Source organism: Oncorhynchus gorbuscha, linkage group LG19 (genome assembly GCF_021184085.1).
Source record: "Oncorhynchus gorbuscha isolate QuinsamMale2020 ecotype Even-year linkage group LG19, OgorEven_v1.0, whole genome shotgun sequence".
Lineage (NCBI taxonomy): Eukaryota > Metazoa > Chordata > Actinopteri > Salmoniformes > Salmonidae > Oncorhynchus > Oncorhynchus gorbuscha.
Window position 1 is genome coordinate 46418969 of NC_060191.1, and position 23976 is coordinate 46442944.

The 23976-nt window shown below is 43.7% G+C and overlaps 3 protein-coding genes across 4 annotated transcripts; all 3 read right to left on the minus strand.

The window, feature by feature from the left end:
- Window positions 1-5: 5 nt before the first annotated feature.
- On the minus strand, window positions 6-12421 carry LOC124005432 (PHD finger protein 23B-like). 2 transcript variants are annotated; one of them, XM_046314699.1, is made up of 3 exons: window positions 11699-12421; window positions 1685-1771; window positions 6-316 (listed from the first exon to the last, which is right to left on the minus strand). In XM_046314699.1, exons 1-3 carry the CDS (start codon window positions 11708-11710, stop codon window positions 29-31), a joined length of 387 nt encoding a protein of 128 aa, XP_046170655.1. In that variant the 5' UTR covers window positions 11711-12421; the 3' UTR covers window positions 6-28. The 2 variants fall into 2 exon arrangements, with proteins under 2 accessions (XP_046170655.1, XP_046170654.1); XM_046314698.1 differs by having other exon boundaries at window positions 6-418.
- Window positions 12422-14091: 1670 nt separating this feature from the next.
- Window positions 14092-18845, minus strand: kbtbd3 (kelch repeat and BTB (POZ) domain containing 3). The gene is made up of 10 exons (XM_046316139.1): window positions 18337-18845; window positions 17468-17726; window positions 17228-17393; window positions 16811-16993; window positions 16109-16282; window positions 15708-15998; window positions 15203-15445; window positions 15065-15137; window positions 14723-14940; window positions 14092-14494 (listed from the first exon to the last, which is right to left on the minus strand). Exons 2-10 carry the CDS (start codon window positions 17710-17712, stop codon window positions 14219-14221), a joined length of 1869 nt encoding a protein of 622 aa, XP_046172095.1. The 5' UTR covers window positions 17713-17726; window positions 18337-18845; the 3' UTR covers window positions 14092-14218.
- Window positions 18846-19175: 330 nt separating this feature from the next.
- Window positions 19176-23530, minus strand: LOC124006397 (solute carrier family 35 member F2-like). Its single transcript, XM_046316389.1, has 8 exons — window positions 23347-23530; window positions 22748-22923; window positions 22379-22506; window positions 21792-21951; window positions 21489-21645; window positions 21326-21378; window positions 20049-20203; window positions 19176-19630 (listed from the first exon to the last, which is right to left on the minus strand). The coding sequence occupies exons 1-8, from the start codon at window positions 23460-23462 to the stop codon at window positions 19364-19366; spliced, it is 1212 nt and encodes a 403-aa protein (XP_046172345.1). The 5' UTR covers window positions 23463-23530; the 3' UTR covers window positions 19176-19363.
- Window positions 23531-23976: the final 446 nt, after the last annotated feature.

Sequence of the window (23976 nt, forward strand, 5' to 3'; positions counted from 1 at the left end):
CTGGAGGTGGCTTCAGGGAAGAGTTGAGTCAGGGAAGGAATTGGGAAGGTTTACAGTCATGGTCACATTTCGGAGCTGTCAGAGGATGTGTTTTGTTGTCAGTAAGACAGCTGTTGAGGTTGGTCCGTTCAGACTGGCGCTGGTGCTGCTCATGGAGCTCTGGCATTCTGCTGACTGTTGATGTAGGGGCAGCCTGTTTGTTATTAGGAGACTTTTTGGCACTTCCTCCTCTAGGCTTCTTCTCCCCCTGGCCAGGCCCGGCTGGCTTCTTGTCTGACCTCCTCCTCTTCAACTCCTTCCCTTTCTCCTTCTGGTTCTGAGTGGAGGAGCCACAGTCTGAGTTAGGAGAGGACTGGTAGGCCCATGGACTGGTACTGTGGCTACTGCTGCAGGGGTTGCTGTCACTACACCACCAATCCTACAGGGGAATATATCACCATGGAAACAACAGCAGAACTGGAGACCTCATTCAACTGAACAAAAAATATTAAAACACAACATGCAACAATTCCAAAGATTTTACTGAGTTACAGTTCACATAAGGTAATCAGTCAATTGAAATTCATTGGACCCTAATCTATTGATTTCACATGACTGGGAATACAGATATGCATCTGTTGGTCACAAATACCGTTACAAAAAAAGTAGGGGCGTGGATCAGAAAACCAGTCAGTATCTGGTGTGACCAGCATTTGCCTCATGCAGCGCGACACATCTCATTCACATAGAGTTGATCAGGCTGTTGATTGTGGCCTGTGGAATGTTGTCCCACTCCTCTTCAATGGCTGTGAGAGGTTGCTGGATATTGTGGGAACACACTGTTGTACACGTCGACCCAGAGCATCCCAAACTTGATCAATGGATGTGTATCCAGGCCATGTAAGAACTGACACATTTTCTGCTTCCAGGAATTGTGTACAGATCGTTACGACATGAGGCTGTGCATTATCATGCTGAAACATGAGGTGATGGCGGTGGATGAGTGGCACAACCATGGGCCTCAGGATCTCGTCATGGTATCTCTGTGCATTCAAATTGCCAGCTTATGCCTGCCCATACCATAACCCTAACCTGCACCATGGGGCACTCTGTTCACATCAGCAAACCACCTGCTCACATGACGCCATACAAGTGGTCTGTGGTTGTGAGGCCATTTGGATGTACTGCCAAATTCTCTAAAACAACTTTGGAGGTGGCTTATGGTAGATAAATTAACATTGAATTCTCTGGCAACAGCTCTGGTGGACATTCCTGCAGTCAGCATGCCAATTGCACGCTCCCTCAACTTGAGACCTGTGGCGTTGTGTGATAAAACTGCTCATTTTAGAGTGGCCTTTCATTGTCCCCTGCACAAGGTGCACCTGTGTAATAATCATGCTGTTTAATCAGCTTCTTGATATGCCACACCTGTCAAGTGGATGGGTTATCTTGGCAAAGGATAAATGATCACGAACAGGGATTTAAACAAATTTGTGCACAAAATTTGAGAGAAATGAGCTTTTTTTGTATGGAACATTTCTGGGATCTTTTATTTCAGCTCATGAAAAATGGGACCAACACTTTACATGTTGCGTTTATATTTTTGTTCAGTGTAGAAACAATAAGACATCAATTAATTATAAAGAGCAATTTGGTGTTAATAAGCTACATCTCAGTCTTACATGAACATGTTTTATCAACCGACCTCTGTTTGATAGGGGATGTATCCAGCATAGGCCAACACAAAGGTGCAAAACTGGTTGAAGTCCTCCACAGTGCGTTTTCTCTTTCTCTGTGGAAACAAACAAACACCTTGTTATTTTAGAACATTAATAACCACATTATAACGTGCTGAGTCCCTCCTGTCCATGCAGCTGGCCCGTAGCGCCGAGTAGGCAGAGTGTGTATATTTGAGACCATTCTATTGGCCTTGAAAGCAAACTCCGCCTACTCAGTGCACCCGGCGAGCTGAAACAAAACGCACCTAAGTGCAATAGTAAACTGCCGTGAGCAAAGCGCGGGAGGTATGTGTATGGAGCCTCGGTTGTTCAAGGAAAAATAAATACTTTGAAACAGAGACCATCTGCAAAATTTGCAGAGTTGTTTGGCAAAAATAGTTCCATTAGGAACCTTCGAATCTGCTCTTTCAGATAGAGTATTTAAATCAAAACGTCTGTCCTGCATGGACCTCTGTAGACTGATATGGAATAACCTCCGGTCCTTTCATTTCCAATGCCCTGGTGCGTTTATCAATGCACAATGTGCTGGTGCATTGGTCATCGGTCTCTTCATTCTTAATTTATATTATTGTTACCCATCAGACCATTGTCTAATTCATATTTTCTTTAGGCCACATCTATTATTATTATTTTAATATGTGTGAAATTAGTTTCAATATAGTTTAGGTGTAGCTTGGACGGGCTAGCTGGGCACCTGTTGTCTTGCAGTCAGAAAATACACTCCAGCCTATGTGCTTCTGGATCAACCAGTACATTTTCTGACTGATTGCAATTTACATTTGGTGTCCTGAGGTTTCTTATGACCTATTATAACGCAATAAATGCATTAATTTAGCAATGTATTATTTATTATGGACAGTGGCGATTTTAGCATGTCAATGTTGGTGGGGCAAACAACCAATTATTTTAGATGCATGTCAGCGAAGCCACCACACAACTCTAAACAACACATTAAATGCACTGTAACGATGACAAACAGTGCAAACTTTTAGAGTCTACATAAAGCTGTCCCGAGAGTGGAGCTTATGGCTGACTTGCTTAAATAAATATGGTTTCTACTGATTCCTTGTGGATTCGTATAACTGGATAAGAAACGGCATTCTCCCTCAATAATAATTCTTGTCCATATGATTTTTTGTCATGGATTCCCCCGGTACTGCTGCTCATTCCGTGCACACAGTTCCAGAGGTCTACTTCACCGGCCTTCTAGGCGTCACTGAACTGTCTCATTATACACATCTGGTTCCCATTCTCCCTGATTAGTAATTGTATGTGCCCTCTGTTCACCATTGTTTTGGTTGGTTATTGTTCCCATGTCCGTTGGTCTTGTGAGTTCCTGTGCTTTGTTGTTTCAGCATTCGTGCTGGTGTATGGTGTACTAGTTGTTACGGGTCTCGTCCCGTGTACTAGTTGTTACGGGTCTCGTCCCGTGTACTGTCGTGTACTAGTTGTTACGGGTCTCGTCCCGTGTACTGTCATGTACTAGTTGTTACGGGTCTCGTCTGGTGTACTGCCGTGTACTAGTTGTTACGGGTCTCGTCCGGTGTACTGCCGTGTACTAGTTGTTACGGGTCTCGTCCCGTGTACTGTCGTGTACTAGTTGTTACGGGTCTCGTCCCGTGTACTGCCGTGTACTAGTTGTTACAGGTCTCGTCCGGTGTACTGCCGTGTACTAGTTGTTACGGGTCTCGTCCCGTGTACTGTCGTGTACTAGTTGTTACGGGTCTCATCCCGTGTACTGACGTGTACTAGTTGTTACGGGTCTCGTCCCGTGTACTGTCGTGTACTAGTCGTTACGGGTCTCGTCCCGTGTACTGCCGTGTACTAGTCGTTACGGGTCTCGTCCCGTGTACTGCCGTGTACTAGTTGTTATGGGTCTCGTCCCGTGTACTGCCGTGTACTAGTTGTTACGGGTCTCGTCCCGTGTACTGTCGTGTACTAGTTGTTACGGGTCTCGTCCCGTGTACTGCCGTGTACTAGTTGTTACGGGTCTCGTCCCGTGTACTGCCGTGTACTAGTTGTTACGGGTCTCGTCCCGTGTACTGCCGTGTACTAGTTGTTACGGGTCTCGTCCCGTGTACTGTCGTGTACTAGTTGTTACGGGTCTCGTCCCGTGTACTGCCGTGTACTAGTTGTTACGGGTCTCGTCCCGTGTACTGCCGTGTACTAGTTGTTACGGGTCTCGTCCGGTGTACTGCCGTGTACTAGTTGTTACGGGTCTCGTCCCGTGTACTGTCGTGTACTAGTCGTTACGGGTCTCGTCCCGTGTACTGTCGTGTACTAGTCGTTACGGGTCTCGTCCGGTGTACTGCCGTGTACTAGTTGTTACGGGTCTCGTCCCGTGTACTGTCGTGTACTAGTTGTTACGGGTCTCGTCCCGTGTACTGTCGTGTACTAGTTGTTACGGGTCTCATCCCGTGTACTGCCGTGTACTAGTTGTTACGGGTCTCATCCCGTGTATTTATTAGAGGTTTAACCTCTCTCCCATTTGTTTGGGTTACATCCCTGTGTTTTTGGATACGTGTTTGTTTTGGGCTTCGTCCCTGTGCCTTTCGTGGCATGCATTATTGGGTGAATAATTAATTATTAATATTCCTGCACCTTTCTCCAATCCTTTATACCAGGTATTCCCAAACTGGGGTACACACAATGTCGTCGGGGGTACGCCCAATTTTTTAGATTTTTTAAATGAAGATATTCAAATAGTCCATTTATATTTTCCAATGGGGCTATACATTTGGGTGAGGTCTTTTTCTCGCCTGAGTAGCCTCGTTTCATTGACAAAAATCACATTAAACCATCTAGTGTTCAGCGAAATAACAACACAATGTCAAATACAGGTAGCCTGGTCAAATAGTTAACATCCAATCACATTAACCGTTACTCTCTCGCGGGAATTCCACTAACGGTATGTAGTCTGTATGTAGCCAAACGTAGCTGCTGCTCATTCCGTTTGCTCCAAAATGGATAAATGGTTCAAAAAACGTAAGGCCCTCGTCCATAGAGACACATACCAGCTTGACTGGTAGTACTGTTACTACCAGCAGTACGACACCTGCACCTGTCGACGACACAAGTTGCTCTGCTTCCACGAGCACATCCAATGCTAGCATCAGTAATTCTACATTTGTTGTAGCCCAGCTAGCATGGACACTGACAGATGTGAATCTGATGCAGCTAAAGAGCTACTGCCCCCTTTACCCGGGAAGCACTGAACAACAGACAGGGACGTTGGACCATCAAAGAGGTGCAAATATGATGAGAACTACATTGATTTGGGGTTCACTTATATTGAGAGTAGTGCCTTTCCTCAGCCACAGTGTGTTATATGGGCACAAGTACTATCTCACAACTCGATGAAACCTTCACTCTTGTGCAGACATTTAGAAACGAAACAGTTTCTCAGTTTTTTGAACGAGAATTAAGACGACTTTCGAGTAGTAAGACATGTATAAAAGCAACAGATACCATTAATAAGAAGGGGCTAGAAGAGTCTTATATGGTGAGCTACCGAGTTGCTAGGACAGGCAAGACCCATACTATTGTGGAGGACTTCTTTCTTCCTGCTGCCGCGGATATGGCTGGGACAATGCTGGGGGAAAATGCCAAAAAAACTATACAGACAATGTGTTCATCAAACAACACTGTTTCATGACACATCAGTGACATGGCAGGAGATTTTTTGAAACAATTACTGCTTCGCATACAAGCCAGTGAATTCTATGCATTACAGATAGATGAGTCAACAGACGTGGCAGGCCTGGCACAGCTCCTGGTATATGTCTGTTACATTTATGGGGGGGTCAATTAAGGAAGACATCCTCTTATGCAAACCACTGGAAAACAGGACAGGATATTTTTGAAGTCCTGGACAGCTTTCTGACATCAAATGGACTTCGGTGGTCAAGATGTGTTGGTATCTGTACTGATGGCGCAAAAGCCATGACAGGGAGACATAGTGGAGTGGTAACGCGTGCAAGCAGTTGCTCCCGACGCCACTTGGGTGCACTACAGCATCCACCAAGAGGCTCTTGCTGCCAAAGGAAATGCCTGACCGCTTGAAAGATGTTTTGGACACTACAGTGAAAACGGTTAACTTTGTTAAAGCAAGGCCCCTGTACTCCCGTGTACTTACTACATTATGCAATATGGGCAGCGACCATGTAATGCTTTTACAAAATACAGAAGTGAGCTGGTTATCAAGGGGCAAAGTACTGAAATGTTTTTTTGAATTGAGAGACGAGCGTAACGTTCTTTACTGACCATAATTTTCACTTGTCTGACCGCTTGCATGATGACGAGTTTCTCACACAACTGGCCAATCTGGGTGATGTTTTTTCTTGCCTGAATGATCTGTATCTAGGATTACAGTGACTCTCCGCAACTATATTCAATGTGCGGGACAAAATTGAGGCTATGATTAAGAAGTTGGAGCTCTTTTCTGTCTGCATTAACAAGGACAACACACAGATATTTCCATCATTGTATGATTTCTTGTGTGCAAATGAACTCAAGGTTACGGACAATGTCAAATGTGATATAGCGACGCATCTGAGTGAGCTGGGTGCAAAATTACGCAGGTACTTTCCCCGAAACGGACAACACAAACAACCCTATTCATTATATAACCCTTTCATGCCCTGCCTCCAGTTCACTTACTGATCGAAATCTGAACAAGAGATCCTCATCGAAATTGCAACAAGCGGTTCTGTGAAAATGTCATTTAATCAGAAGCCACTTACAGATTTCTGGATAGGACTGGGCTCCGAATTTCTTGCCTTCGCAAATCGCGCTGTTAAGACACTGATGCCCTTTTCAACCACGTACCTATGTGAGAGCGGATTCTCAGCCCTCACTAGCATGAAAACTAAATACAGGCACACACTGTGTGTGGAAAATTATTTAAGACAAGAGTTATGTGCATCCTTTGAAGCACACCCTTCTCATTAACCTGTGGTGAGTTATTCACAATTTTTGATGAACAAATAAGGTTTTATATGTAAGACGGCTAAATAAAGAGCAAAATGATTGATTATTATTATAATATTATTTGTGCCCTGGTCCTATATGAGCTATTTATCACTTCCCATGAGCCGGGTTGTGACAAAAAAAACTCACACTCCTTCTTATGTTTAATAAATGTATCGTATATTCTGTGTGTAGCAGGCTTACAATGATGACAAAAAACAACATTTAAAAGTGCGCTGACCCTGGTGCTAGAGGGGGTATGGAGGTTGAATGTTTGAAGGGGTACGGGACTATAAAAAGTTAGTGAACCACTGCTTTATACAACGTGACAGTTTTGACTTTTGAACCATACACAAACATTATTACATTTATGTTCAGTAAATTCACAATGTTTCTTATTATATAATTAACACTTAGCTCTAAGGATAAGCAAGTGCAAGCAAATGAGCTGTGATGAATGTAGGCCAATTCGTTCAGCTATTTCAAAAAGGACAGCGACAGAAATTCACTTTTATAGACAATATACAGACGCATTGACAAGACAACTATGAACTGGAATGGGTCTATTACTCAACTATTACTGAACAAAAATATTAGAATGGAAGAGATTGTCACAGGAAAACAAGATTATGATGAGGGGATACTAAAATATAATGATGTTGGGTCTGTAACTTGCCACCCTCCTTGTGGAGAAAAGCACCGGAGATAATTATAACACACAAAGTAAGAAAAACAATTAAATGCACCATTCTAACATTGCCTAAAAGTATTAATTAGATAGTAATGAGATAGACCTATATATGCAATATAACAATGTAGATGTACAAACAATGGCATAGATGATGATAAGTGTTTAAGAGGCAAGCCGTGATTTTGATTAAGACATGAGCGAGCTGAAACGGATGTAGCCTATATGCCGCCTATTCGTTCAGCACTTGGACAGCGACATAATTCAGAACATGGGCCTTTCTTACAGTATTCTCTCTGTACACCAAGTCAGAACATTAGGCTAAATTAACAGGGGCACGTAAGCGGACAATGAAAGCTCTTAAAATATTCAAAGATGAGATTTCCCTAGAACAGGCTACATGTACACCACCAAGTCAGAACAGTAGGCTACGTTCCCTAGGGGGAAAGGGACCACATTATTAGGGTGAGACACATGGGCTACTAACTGTTTACTACACAACATACACTTGGTATTACTTTCTTAGCTACAGTATACATATCTCCCTGGCATATTACACCACTTATGCAGCAGCATACTAGACATATTTATGGACTCACCATGGTTGTGCTATGCTCACTTGAACAGGAAGTTGGCATGGCGGTCCTTGTCATTAAAGTCTGGCATTGTCTGGATGAAGTGATGCTGGAATGACAGCATGGCCAATGCTTTTAACATTTTCTGGCCCATGGAGTTGCATGTGATGGTCTAATCCTTTAAGGGTGGAAAAGTTTCTCTCTGACTCTGCGGTTGTCATCGGAGTGGTGATGATGATTTTGAGAAGAGAGAAAAGTTCTCCTACAGGTTGTTCTCGTAGAGTGATTTCAATAGAGAAAGTGATGTCTTTCCAGCGTGCAGCAGCTCAGGATGCCGGTAGACAGTGAACAGTTCCCTTTTCAACTTCTCCTGTTTGCCCACAGGCCCCAGCTTGGTAGCACACTGGAGTTCTGCTGTGCTGAAAGGAATGTACATACTGGGGGGAAAATGAGCTGTCCACCAACTTTGCTGCAATTAAGTGGTGGTCACTTTCACAAATCCTTTCTTGCACATGAGCAGTGATTGTGCTGCATGCTTCATTCAACATAGATGCAGTGTTAAGGTTTCTCCGCCTTGGTTCAGTGGCATCAACATGTCCTTTGACGAGTGTATGAGAGTACTCACCAATGTTTTGAATGTTCACCTTGAAATTGTTGATTGCTCCAGCAATTCCTGCTGCATCAATGGTTCGTTTCGGCATTATTGTGTACAAAACATCCACCTCTGGCATGACCAAGGAAAATAACCATAAGCCTCACTGATGGTGATCTCATCCCATCCAGGCTGTGTGCGGATGTCCTCCATGCACTGGGCCAGTGTCTCACGGTCCTCCCACACAGCATTGACGGTTCTGCTTTTGAAATTCCATCGTGTGCCCGGTGGCCTGGGGACCTGTCTGTTTGTTGATTCCGTGAGAGCGGAGAGTATTTTGGGTGAGCCAGTGAAAAAGGAGGATAGGTCTGCAGTAAACACTAAGCAAGCTCACTCTCCCAGCACAAAGTTGCTGAAGTGTTAGATTCAGTTGGTGTGCATAACAGTGCACAAATTGCACGTTTGGGTCAGTCTCCTTCAGTACCGTTTGGACACCACGTACATTACCACTCATCACTGCTGCACCATTGTAGGTTTGTGCAAACAGCTTCTCCTTGACAATCAGTGGCGCTAGGACTCTCACACACACACTGTTGTCTGGCGCTGAAGACGTGAATGTCGAATTAAGGCAGCCTCCCGCACCTCTCTGATTCAGAGGGGTTGGGTTAAATGCGGAAGACACATTTCAGTTGAATACATTCAGTTGGACAACTGACTAGGTATCCTCCTTTCCCTAACATGTAGCGCAGCACTATTACCATATGTGATTTACAGGAGACGTCGGTGGTCTCATCTACCTGTACAGATGCAAAAGGAGTCTCAGGCATCTCCTTAGCTATAGCTTCTCTGTACACTTCATACATACAATCCAAAAGTTTGTTTTGGATTGTGCTTGATGTACCCTTAAAAATGGGTTGGTCGTCATAATGCCTTTGTAGCCTGTAATCTCCTTCACGCATGGTCTCAAAAATACACCTGAAAACGCCTGGGTTCAAGGAGTCGGCCGACTCGTCATGGCCTCGCAGTGCTGTCCCACAATTGCCACAATTGAATACATATAATAAACTATAATTGTGTCAAGCACGTACCTATTCTCCTCCCTTTGTTGATTGTGAAGGCTGATGGCTTGTCTATATGTCTAGCTGAGCCACAACGTTTGATTTCCCCAGTAATACCAGTTTAACAGCGTTATATCTGATGCACAATTCTCATGTATTCAACCCTTTTCATACAGACATTTTCTAATTTCCCTTCATATGACAAGAATTGAAAAGGATTTGCCAGTAGATTGTCAATGTGATTCATGATGATGACTGCTTGTCTAGCTTTCTAGCTAAGATTTTGAATGTATGATGTTGACATGATCAGTCCAATCAAAGCTAGGGTAGATCAAATGGGATTTGACCCCATTTTATCTGTGGCCAATGACCCTGAGCCTTCTTCGATGGGCACTTCTAATATAACTCTATGGCAACAACCAAGGGGCTTGAATTTTCAAGCTCTCCCCGTAGAATGTGCGGTGACGTAATGTCCCCATGAGTGACAGAACACTGAGCCAATAACGGCGCAACTAGAAAACATAACCAGCCATTCCGCTCTCTATTTTCCGCTGGGCGCTCCACCACCACAGAAAGCACTGAGCTAAGCTGAAACACCTGCATTTTGGAGTTGTCTTACTCAAGAAAGCAAAACAAGAGACCGTGTTTGTATGCCGCTTTATTAACTCAATATTTTTCATGTTTTACATTGCTTTTCAATGACTATCGCCACTGATTATGGAATAGTTACACAATTGAAATAACTGCTGACCCTCATGGTCATTCTAGTTGTTATAGATTTCCGGTGTGCTGAGTGTTAATAGCTTAATCAGTTTTAGCAATAGAGCAAGTGGAGAAAAAATTAAATAATAATAAGAGTATGCAATACATCTAGAGTTGTGCTTTGAAAGAACACACAACTTTAGGCTAAGATTATCGAAATAAACTTTCAGAAGGCCTCACACGGTAATGACACAAAATGGACAACCATTTCAAAAACGTGTAGCCCAATAGCCTACAAAGCAGAAATTTTACGTACCCTCTAGTCCAAGAACGATTCGTGAATATTGCATATGCCTGTGTTGATATACAGAGGCTATTGCAACACTTTTGCAACTTGCAACTCGATTGGACATTATGTATCACTTAATGGCAACATTGTATCGGAGTGTTTAAAGCCGGAGCGGAAGGGCTAATGGGGGAGGGGTGGAAACGAGGGCTGAAACAGACTGTAGGCGAACGTATGATAGAAACACAGACAACGAAGCCGGTCTCGACGGTTTCTCCAAGCGGCAAAGGTAGCCTAGGCGTAATTTCAACAAGACATAACTTTTCGTGTAACGTTATAGGCTGGCTAGTCTTATTGTCATTACCATCCCATCCGAGACTTGACAGTCAGGAAAATATCGACTTCATGTCTGTACTCTACACAGGGGTCGTCTGCATAGGAACTGATCAACGCATAACGAGACAAACACGGTGCCCAAAATCACTTAAAATGACTTTTAAGGACAGGAGAGGATCATTTATCTAAAGATGGCGACAAAGATGATACTTAATCGTAACCTGACTGATGGGCGGTCACCAAAGATTAATGACAGTGGGTTAGACTGTTGAAGTAGGCGAATAAAATGTAGCCTTCGCTTCTTCAAATAGTTTCTCTAAACTAGAGAGCTTGATCAAATGGCATCCTAGTCTACTCACTGATCTAATTTGTCATTCACTTAGTTAGGAATGTAAATCAATGAGCAGAGAACCAAATATTTCGGTGACACAATAGAATTCCTCCTGACATGGCTTCTGTAGTCTAGCCTAGACTACACACTCGATGCTGCGCAGTAATAAAATAAGTTGTGTCAACGATTTTTGGACACACAATAAACTACTGGATATGTTTCACACGAGGTCCATCGCTGATGCTTTCTTCGCTGACCATCATTTGAGGGGTTTGATTCTTTATGCTATGCGGAAAGAACATTGCCGTGTCCAAGTCGCGCGCCCTGGACAAACCACACACAGCAAGCGGCTAGCAGCTTACACGGAACCTGGTTTGTTCTTACCACGTTGGAAAGAATGTACCAATAATGCATGCTAATAAGAATGTAATAAACCATACATACCTGAGTTAACATTGTTGTATGTCGCTGTAGATCAAATGCAAACAAAATGTCTTGTCCTTGCTCGACTGCAGCCCTGTCCTGATTATCTTCAATCGACAAAATGGGGTATTTTACGAAAATAAATGTCGACGTTCTAGTTTACAGCAAAGCGTACGTCACAAAGGTCAACATTTAGCTACTAGACATTATATCATTGTCACCCAGTTGAAATATAGCCAACTATGTTGTTCGATCCACAAAATGTTTAATGATAAACCATTGAGCATCTGTCCTGGAATGCAGACTAACAGCAAAAATGTACTTTTCTTTGATAGTCACTCTACGAACAATCGTCTTTGTCCATGCGGAACAAGCTGTTTTATGATTTAAAAAAGCAATGTAAAGTACACTGACTCGTGAGGGTGGGAGATTCGCGAAACGATCACATTCCATCAGTGACATCACTCCCCAGAGCAGGACAGGAACGCTTAACTCAAAAGAAGACAGCAACCCCCGTTTCGTTGATGGGGTGATGGAATACTATCTAAATCAACAATTGGAGTATACGAAATATGCCTAATTGTAGAACAATATTATAATACTATAAAACATTTGCATGACACATCTAAAAACAAAACGTACAACATACAGCGTATCCTATTGTGGAACACCCCTATCCAGTCAGATGGTTGAATCCGTCCGTCATCTAGTAGCCTACGACACCGAACAGTAGAATACCTTATAATATCTCCCGCGAAAACTCGGCAATAGATCATGGAGCACAGGTGCCCACATTCAATTTGAACTGTTTTGAAACTCCTTGTTTTTGACTTTGAGAAAGTCAACAATGTGAGCTATGTAGAATCATAATTAAATTATGTTTGTGTCAAATGGTTAGCCCTCTGCTCAAGTGTTTACAAATATTTCAACATTACAACGTGGTGTTTGGCTAGACAAGCCTACTCTGGCACAAAAACATTCCATAGTCTACCAGTAGAGGGTGTTGTAACACTTGTTACCTGGGACAGTGGCCTCTCACTGTCTCACTTTAAAATAGTAAAGGCAGACCCAGTCCAGTTACACTGAAAACCTGCACACAGAAAAATGCAATTACAAAGTTCTTTAATAGATCCTGCACCACAATAGATGACATGTCAGCTGCAACGGCCTTAATCAGGTAATCAGACATGTTCAGAAACAACAAAGATAAGTCTGTGGTCCAGTAGACTCAGAAACCTTTACTGTAGCTTTGAACCCAAATAGCATTATTGGAAATCGAAAATGTTTCAATTAAGCAAGAAACAGCAGAGGGAGCACGCCCCATTTCACTTCAACGGGACCGCAGTGGATGACAGTGAAAAGCTTCAAGTTCCTCTGCGTACACATCACTGACAATCAGAAATGGTCCACCCACACAGACAGTGTAGTGAAGAAGGCGCAACATCGCCTCTTTAACCTCAGGAGGCTGAAGCAAACTTCTACAGATGCACAATTGAGAGCATCCTGGCATGGCAACTGCACTGCGTGCAACCGCAGGGCTCTCCAGAGGGTGGAGCGGTCTGCCCAATGCATCATCAGGGGGCACACTGCCTGCCCTCCAGGACACCTACAGCACCCGATGTCACAGGCCAAAAAGATCATCAAAGACATCAACCACCCGAGCCATTGCCTGTTCACCCCGCTACCATCCAGAAGGCAAGGTCAGTATAGGTACATCAAAGCTGGGACCGAGAGACTGAAAAACAGCTTCTATCTCAAGGCCATCAGACTGTTAAATAGCCATCACTAGCCGTCTAACACACAGTTACTCAACCCTGCACCTTAGAGGCTGCTGCCCTATTATACATAGACATGGAATCACTGGTCACTTTAATAATTTAACACTAGTCACTTTACTAATGTTTACATACTGCTTTACTCATTTCATATGTATATACTGTATTCTATTCTACTGTATTTTAGTCAATGCCACAAAGACATTGCTTGTCCAAATTATATATTTCTTAATTCCATTCTTTTACTTTTAGACTTGTATGTATTGTTGTGAATTGTTAGATAATACAGCACTGTTGGAGCTAGGAACACAAGTATTTCGCTACACCCACAATAACATCTGCTAAATATGTGTATGTAACCAATAACATTTCATTTTATTTGATAAGGCACGAGGGGTTGTGGTATATGGCCAATATACAATGGCTAAGGGCTGTTCTTAGGCAAGACGCAACGTGGAGATACAGCCCTTAGCCATGGTATATTGGCCATATACCACAAACCCCTGAGGTGCCTTATTGCTATTATAAACTGGTTACCAATGTAATTAGAGCAGTAAAAAATACATGTTTTGTCATACCCATGGTATACGGTCTGATATACCATGGCTGTCAGACAATCAGCATTCAGGGCTCGACCACCCAGTTTATAAATAAATATATAACATAAAATGTAATAAAACTAATAAATACTTGAAGTATGACAAAACATAATTTATTTCATTGATGCGGAGTGCAGCTTTTAGTCCCCAGGTAGTGTGTGTGTGTGTTACATGTCCCTTCCTCCCCAGGGGTCTCTGTATCTGTTGAAGCTGATGACCTGACAGTGAAACTCTGTCAGGGGGCGTGGCATTGGTGTCACTTCCTCCCACTGGCCCCGCCCACTGTGGTACACTTGGACTTCGTCAGTGATCTCATCAGGTGAGTAGTCTCCTCCCAGGATGTAGATTCGGTTGGCCACGCCCACGGAGCCTGCGTTGAACCCGGCACACTCGAACGACCCCTCCCCTTGCCACACACATGTCTCTGGACAGAAACTGTACACCTGGACAGAACACAGAACACAGGACTCAGACTGGTCAGGTGTGGTGAGTTGGTGTTTCGTAGAATAGTTGTCAAGTTTGTTTTAATGACAAAGTCCCCATGTACTGTATCTATGTCAATAGGACCTGCCTGATTAAATGAAGGAGGAATAAATATAAAGACTTATAGATGGAGACATCAATCAATCAAATAATCAATCAATCAACCAGTCAATCAACAAGTCAGTCACCTTATACGTAGACAAGTCACAGAGGTGTAAAATGTTGTTGACGGATACAGCCTTGACCAGGGTGGCGTGGAAAAACTGACCAAACTCTGCCACCAGGTGGCTCCACTGGTCAGAAACAGCATCGTAGCGCAGGAAACAGTCCAGCGAAGGGTTGAAGGAGTCCGATATCTCCACTGACGAACCCAATGTGTAGATGATGCTGCCGCACGCACTGGCTTCTGGGTAATACGAGGACACAGGGAGGGTTAGAGGTATGTGTGTATGGGTTTCAATATTTGTGTGTGGGTGTCTGTGTGTCTGTGTGCATTTGTGTATGTATGTTTCTGTGTGTGTGTTCCGTACCTGGGTAGTAGATAGCAGTGGGCAGAGGGCTGACGGAGGTCCAGGTTTTGGCCAGGGGGTCGTAGTACTCCACCTACAGACGATCATCATCATCATCAGAACCATCATAATCATCATCATCATCATCTTCATTCTCACCTCCATTAGGCTAGGAGTCCCCTCCCTTTCTCCTCTGGTCCTCCCTCCTAGCACATACAGTCTGTCCAGGGTGGTGATAGCTGTGTGCATGGTACGGGGTTTCCCCATGTCCGGGGCAGGGGTGCAGGTGTGTGTGACTGGGCAGTAGCACCAAACCTCCGCTGTCGCCTCATGGAACGGCTCTGCCACGTGAAGACGCACCGTGCGACAACAGTTGCCCCGACAACCACCTGTCACAAACAACTTAAAGAGAGGAGAGGAGATATAAAATAATGATAGTTGATCGAAGCGTAAATTCAGTTGTACCACTCCACTATGTGTTACTGCCTGTGTGTGTGTGTGTGTGTGTGTGTGTGTGTGTGTGTGTGTGTGTGTGTGTGTGTGTGTGTGTGTGTGTGTGTGTGTGTGTGTGTGTGTGTGTGTGTGTGTGTGTGTGTGTGTGTGTGTGTGTGTGTGTGTGTGTGTGTGTGTGTGTGTGTGTGTGTGTGTGTGTGTGTTTGTATACCTTCTCGGCGTAGCTGGTGAGGGAAGAGCCTGAGGGGTCAGGGATCATACTAAAACCCGCCCCCTGGCCCTGAGGTAGCTCTCTCCATTGGTCTGTGTCCAGGCAGTAACAGAAGCTGTGGTGTATATCTCCGTTCTCCTCTGTCTTGTGGATGTAGATGTAAGACTGTGTGGTGGCTGGTCTGGCGTCTGGCAGTAGACCACTGAGCTGTGTCTGTCTACTCACTGCATCACTGACCAGACTAACACAGAGTTGGTCCCCTGAGAAGAGATTCTCAGTCCGGGCCAGGGCCTGAACACACATACATAATACATTTTGACTGGTAAGAATAACCATGTGTATGTGTGTGTGTGTGTGGGGGGGTGGCATGCCTGCGCCTGATCCTGCATGCGTGTGTGTACCTGCAGGGTGTGTGTGGGTACGTGATGTAGCCGTAGCAGTGCTAGGAGCCGTGGCAACAGCCTCTGTCTGGTCTGGAGGTCGTGACTTGTCCACCTCAGGGATGACCTCACCGCCACCTCCTCACTGGGCACGCTCAGACTGTCCGAACCCAGACATAACTCGAGCACACCCAACTGGGAGGACAGGAAGTAAATCAGTGTTTCCCAACGTTTTTGTTTTTTTTCCAATTTTTTTCCCTTTTTTTTTCAACTTTATTTAACCAGGTAGGCTAGTTGAGAACAAGTTCTCATTTACAACTGCGACCTGGCCAAGATAAAGCATAGCAGTGTGAACAGACAACAACTCAGAGTTACACATGGAGTAAACAATAAACAAGTCAATAACACAGTAGAAAAAAAGAGTATATACAATGTTAGTATTTAAAAGCCATCCAATGCTTTTAAATCCTTCAGGGGGAGTGGACCCATGCACACTTCAGGAGAAAAGGGTTTGGGGGAGTGACAGAGTGGATAGTGACTTTCTCAAAAGCTAAAGTGAGACACAGAGGGATGTATTTACCTTAGCACTAACACACCTAATTCAACTTGATGATGAGCTGATATGTTGAATCAGGTGTGCTAGGGCCCTTTTATTTCATTTTATAACGTATTTTTATGAGTCTCAATGAATGACAATGGAAACTTATCAGAGTGGCTCCTCACCGGCATATCCAGGAAGTCTGTAGTCATTGAGAGGTCGTGGAAGTTCTGAACTACAAACTCATTGGCCTGCTGGAGGAGGGAAGCGGAGCCATATCCCTCGGCGAGGGCCAATAGCATCAGGCAGTTGGAGAGCTCCAGGGTTCCTATCAGGAAGTCACTGCATGCTCTGAAGAGCACAGACACCTGGGAAATGGAACACCGGTCAATATATCAACATCACCTCTCAAGTTTCTGAATGGATTTGACATACAGTATGCATCTGACCCAGATCTAGTGTTTGTTCCAAATGCCACCCTCTTCCATTGATAGTGCACTACTTTTGACTATGGTCCATAGGGCTTTGATCAAAAATAGTGCACTATGTAGGGCATAGGGTAGGGTGCCGTTAGGGTAAGGGTTACCCCTGATGTAGTGTACCTGTAGGAAAGAGGCGAGCTGGAACAGCATGTCTACGTTTTCGTGGGTGACGACCATCTCTCCAGAGTAACAGAAGTCCAGGAAGCAGCGCACGGCTTCTGGGGACTGGTTACCCAGGGTTACCATCCTATCACCACACTCACGCATGTCCAACTCAAACATGGCCCTGCAGACAGAGAACCTTTAGAGCACACACATGCACAGATGCACGCACACACAAACCCACACACACACACCAACCTGAAGAAGTCGCTGCAGGCTGCCAGGACACAGCGGTGACAGGGGAAGGTCTGGTCCTGGACTGTTATTGTGAAGTCAAACAGTAGGCCTCGCTCTCTGAACGATCTGAGCATGCCCAGTAGCTGCTGGCTGTGAGCCTCTGACACACACAGCTCAGACCTGTGCTCCGGAACATAGGGAATACTGTTGGGAACGTAGTCAGTTCCCTCGGACCGGGGGTCGGATCCCTCAGACCGTGGATCCATGATCACTCCAGAGTCTGGGACAGAATCAGGAACACTTTATCAGTTTTATGTTCTAAGGTTGTATATTATGCAAACTAGGGGCATCAACTGAGTGAGAGAAGAGGAGAACGGGAGGAGGAGGAATGACTGATAGCAGCAGTGACTTTATTCAGCAGTGACTCTATTTATTAAGTGGAGATCTCGCAACAATCATTCTCATGATAGCACATTGGTAGTAGTCAGTGATAAATATCAAAGCTAAATAGGCCTGGGTTTGGTTAAAACCCTGGATAGGAGACCAAGGCATAGCTGTAGATAAATCAACAGTTCAGTAGGAGGTTCTGCCCAGCCTTAACCATGGACACTCATACTTGAACATTTATACGCAAATACTTAATTTATCTCATAGTAATTGTCATGTTTTTATATGTTGACTTATAAAAAACAATGTGAAACCTATAAGAAAACATTTATTTTGTAGAGGTTACATTCTCAGAACATAATTCATATATTTAGTCTCAAATATGTCTTACAATATATTTTTAGGAAATGCACCACAATAATGTATTCAATTGTGTATGTCATATAAGGCATATAAGTTAACACATATACAAATACAGCACTGACATATAAGGAAAAACATACATTTTACCAGATCCTTGTTAGATTACTTCTTAGATGTTTGTACAAATAATGTTCTTCTGCTTTACAATATTCTTATTTGATTTTCATGATTATTTTCCATATGGGGCCTGTGCAAGCTCTATAGCCTAGTAGTCTGTCTATCGATCCTTACTGTGGAGCTGGTTTAGTTTAGGAGTCAGGGAAAGAGATGGATGATTGACAGAGGGAGAGGGTTAAGAAAAACATTTGCATGCAGTCTACCTTATTATATCTCAACTGTCTGTAAACGCACGGAGGAGGTGTCTACATGTAAATTATTATTTGTCCCAAAGCAGTTCAGTAGCATTGCTTCCGTGCCTTGTTTAGTATCATATATAGAGTGAATCACAAAGCAGACTATTAGTTCGCTTACTGATTATAATAAAGTATTTGACTAGCACTAGCTTGGGAAAAACAAACGTTCTGTCCATAGATTTGATGAGCTGAGCTGATCAGATCCGATGTTTGTAAACAATGTTGTGCGCGTGCTAATAACTGTTTCAGCACTACGGACAGCTCTCTACCTACCGGAAGAGCGAAGCAACGCGAGGACATGACGTGTAAATACTCAACGTGCGACCTCATTCCAAAGATTTCAAGTATCAAGTATTTCTTCATTAAAAAAACGAGGGTCCCATTCTTCGATTGTGTTTTTTGTTTTGTTGTCTCAAATAATAATAATTTAATTAGGTAATGTTGCACGCATTGAGCCCTGCATATAATATTCTTTATATGAAAATATTTTTCTTAATTGGGTTTATGCTCCAACCAGGTTTGATATCAATGAAGAATCACTCATTAACTTGACACACCGCACAATGAATGTGGAATAAAACATTTATTATTCTTCCTGCCAAGTCAACTAGTGGACAAATATTACAACACACCTATACTGTACATATATACACCTGTCAATCTGTAGATGTATTAGAATGGCACAAATTAAAGAAAGGAGACAAGGAGTTTAACAGCTATAGACAGTTGGGAAGTGCTCATCTAGTAGATCAGATCACATCTTGGTACTCCGTCCCACTGCTGGTATTTCCTTATTCTGTGTTCTCTGATTCCATGACACCCCTGTGTGTTCACCCTCTTCCTCTTCCAAAACCGCCACCACCACTTCTTCGATGATGTCATCAGGGTTGTCGTAGCCGCCCTCCTCCCAGCCCACGGAGGGGGCGATAGGGTCTGCAGGGCCAGGGGTCGTTGCCACGGTGTTGAATGCGACAAAGCCCACTAGGATGATCACCAGAGACACCATGTACAAACCTGAGAACTACACACACACACCAGATGTGCTATATGAGATTACACATTAACAGTCATCAACACACTGAACAGGGTCACGGTGACCATTTCTCTTCAGGACTAAGATGTTTTAAAATAAGGACAGCAGTGTCCTGTGACAGGACAGCTCTAGTGGGATGGATCCTGCTATCTCTGTTTCTGTTCTTATCACAACTGCCTCCTTGATCGCACAGGGATTAGAATAGACTAGTTAGAAAGAGATTACAGTGAGTACAGACATAGTACTGCAGCAATCAATCAATCTATCATCCATCATTGGAGTCATCAAATCATTGATTAACTAGTCTCTTTATCTATTGAGAAACACAATCAGCAACTGAACTGTCAAATGGCTCAACCTACTGTACCTACTATCCCCAGTGTGTGTGTGCTGTGTGTGTACTAACCGTGTATTGAAAGAGAAACAGGCCACAGAAGAGGCTGAGGAGGTCTGCAGTGAGCAGGGAGAGGTTGACTGCTGTAGCACTGGTCTTCTTGACCACTATGGGCATACAGCTGTACAGGGTGTACATACACAGGGCATAGCCAGCAAACAGCAGGCCTGGGGAGAGAAGAATTATACATGATAAAATGAACATTGTTTTCCCAGAGTATGGCAGACAACAGCATTTCTAATATTTTTTTCTTATCGCTCCTAATGTGCATCTGTCTTTTTAATATTTTATCATGTGTTCATATCTGAATATTATTGATCCTTGTCTGTGTAATCGTTGATGATGCTTGTGGTAATAAAACAATTTCCCAAGTTGGAATCAACAAAGTACTAATATCTTCTACTTATACACTGGGCATAGTCAGCGAACACTAGGCCTGAACAGAAAAACACAAACATTATACAGGGCAAAAATCATTATAAACAAGGAAGATCAACTTTTGCAGATCCAATAAAACACAAGATAAAGAGCAGCAAAGAGCTGTGGAAACTGTTCTTCTGCAAGCTGACACAGCAGACATTCTGTACTCTCTGTAACCTTGCCACCACCACTTCTGTAATCCTAAGAGTGGCCTGAGGTGGTCTAGTGGTTAACACTACCGAATCCCAGACCCACAGCTACTTTGTAACAAACCCTCTCCTTACTTTCCTTCTTTTACGCTGTCCTATCTGTTCAATAAGAAAATGCATACAAAATATCAACGAATGTACAAGTAACTGCCAAAATAAAGGAAACACTAACATAAAGTGTCTTAATAGGGCGTTGGGCCACCACGAGCTGCCACAACAGCTTCAGTGTGCATTAGAATATATTCTACAAACATCTGGAACTATATAGGAGGGATACGACACCATTATTCCATGAGAAATTACATAATTTGTTGTTTTGTTGATGGAAAATGCTGTGTTGGGTGCCGCTCCAGAATCTCCCATAAGTGTTCAATTGGATTGAGATTTGGTGACTGAGACATACACACACACCCTTTCAACCCCCTATGCTCCTTTGAGACCCCTCTTTCAAAGTCACTGAGATCTCTTCTTCTAGCCATGGTAGGTAAAATAATGGGAAACTCTGCATTTTTATACATGACCTTAAGCATGATGGGACGTTAATTGCTTAATTAACGTAGGAGCCACACCTGTGTGGAAGAAGCTGCTTTCAATATACTTTGAATCCCTAATTTCCTTAATTTTGGCAGTTCCCTGTATATTTTATTTTGTGGTACTAACCAATTCTCCAGTCCCATTGGATGTTTGCCACATTGTTATGCTCCAGAACGCCCCTGTAGCAACACAGCAGATCACTCAAATCAACCACATTCCCGTTCTACTACCTTCTCCCTGAACATGCACACACATCCACATGCAGATACATGTGTACACTCACACTTACAGTTGTATGCCACTGATGAGTGTGCCAAACAGGCCGACCATGCCTAGGAACTCCACTCTGCTGAGGTGTTTGACGGTGTACTCCTGACACACATTAGACACAGCATATAGACTGGCACTGAGCAGGACCAAGCCATCACCTAACAGAATGTCTGAGGCTAGGAGAGAGAGAGGAAAGGATAGAGGCAGGAGAGGAGATAGATAGAAGAGGAGGATGAGGAAAGAGATGTGGTCAATATGTTACTATTTATTATATGAACTGAGAGATTAAAGTAATGAATTAATGAATGGAGTGGGTCCTTACTGGATCCCAGGTCTCGTCCAGCCAGTAGGTCAGCTCCCACCATGGCCCCCACCCCCAGCAGACAGACACACACAGAGACGTAGTGCACAGGTCTGTAGCACGTCTTCAGGAACCAGCAGGAGAGTATCATCAACACAGGGATCACAAAACAGTCCAGCAGCTGGAAGACAGAGAGACACACCAGAATAGTCACATACGTCCAGAAGGCGAGGTCAGTACAGGTGCATCAAAGCTGGGAACGAGAGACTGTTAAACAGCCATCACTAAAATAAATACTTATTTTCCACCATAATTGGCAAATAAATTAAAAAAAATCCTACAATGTGATTTTCTGGATTTCATTTCCTCATTTTGTCTGTCATATTTGAAGTGTACCTATGATGAAAATTACAGGCCTCTCTCATCTTTTTAGGTGGGAGAACTTGCACAATTGGTGGCTGACTAAATACTTTTTTGCCCTACTGTAACTCAGCACACACGCACGCATACACCCATACCCACAGGCAGGCAAGCAGGCACACAAGCTCGCACACACACAAAACAAGAACATACAGGCATACACACACACACCCTCTCGTAGTTCTGACCTGTATACTGGTGAGTGTGGTGTACTGGTAAGCCTTAACCACAGTGTAGTTAGCCTCGACGTCCACCAAGCCTAGTAGGAGATACTTCCACCACCTCTTCTTTAAAATTGGAAACATATTTTCATCCCCTACAGCACGTTAGGAGAGGGTAGCCTGGAGGTTATTGCACTGCTACACAATTATGACATTTTATAGAGTTGACAAATGTAATATTCTGACGAGGAGCACCCTGGGGTGGTGTGTGTGTGTGAGAGAGAGAGACTACCTGTTCTTCAAAGCAGAACATTGGTGTGCGTGAGTGTGTGTGTGAGAGAGACTACCTGTTCTTCAGAACAGCACGTTGGTGTGCCTGAGAGTGTGTGTGTGTACCTGTTCTGAACAGTAGAGCGGTGGTGTAGGTTAGGCAGAGCAGTGTGTAGCTCATAAAGCTCTGAAGCATGGGCGTGTCCACGTGGTAGTCTGAAGCCAGGTACTGGGATGTTACTGCTGTGCCGCAGATGAGAGCAGCCAAACCCTGACCCATAGCAACTGTCTTCACCAGCTGCCTGTTAGGACAAAGGTATACGTGAAGAGGAAATTCAGCAACTCTTGGAAGACAGTGGACATTGATTAAGCTGTGTCTTTATTGGTAAAAGCAACATGTTTTGGCCCTATAGCCTTCATTAGAGTTTCAACACAACTCCGTCCAGGCTACTGTTTGCTATCTGCCAGGGACATACACAACTCGGACTAGGCTACTGGACAGTGGACACATTCTTGGACATTGAAAGACATCCACTACATCACTATATGTCCCAAATGGCACCTCATTCCCTATATAGTGCTCTACTTTTGACCAGAGCCCATAGGGAGTTGGTTAAAAGTAGTGCACTATATAATGGATAGGGTGCCATATGGGATCCAGATCATCACTATTATAACATCTCTCTCTCTCTTTCTAATTGAGTTTTCTCTCCTCATAGACTCACCACGTAAACACTTCTTTAGGGTTGAACTTCATAAGCTTCCGGATAATAAGGCATTTTCTATCATCATTGTTGCTGGGGTCTGTAGCTATAATCCCCTCTGTGTCTTTCTCAGCCATGTTGTCTCACTGTAACAGTGGGGTACTGGGATGGGGAATACACTGCTGTGTGCTGCCTGGACTGAGGCGTTTTCCTTTCTACTGTGCTACCTGGGCTGAATGATTAACAGTGTTCTCTAATCAAAGTGCAAAGATCACTTAGTGCTTTTAGTAGTGATGAAAGTGGCTGGTACAATGAATGATGGATAGGAGAGGAAGGCTGTGTGGATTTAAACATATGAATGAAAGTGGGTGTTAAAAAGTGGGTGAAAGTGGGGTGTGTGAAACTGTGGGAGTTGGGTTGGGGGGTATTTAGATCAGTGATTACTTAATTTCAGCCAGGTAATTACTCCAAGGAAGGAAAGGCTTGAATGACGGAATAGAGAGAAAGGCTGTGTGGATTCAATCAGGGTCCATATCCCTTCTCTATGTTACTCACTTGTCTCCAAGTCACATAGCTACTGTACATATCATGTACTGACCTGTAATAAAACTCAGTGGTTCCATGGCAGTCAAAAGCTAAATTTAGCACTGG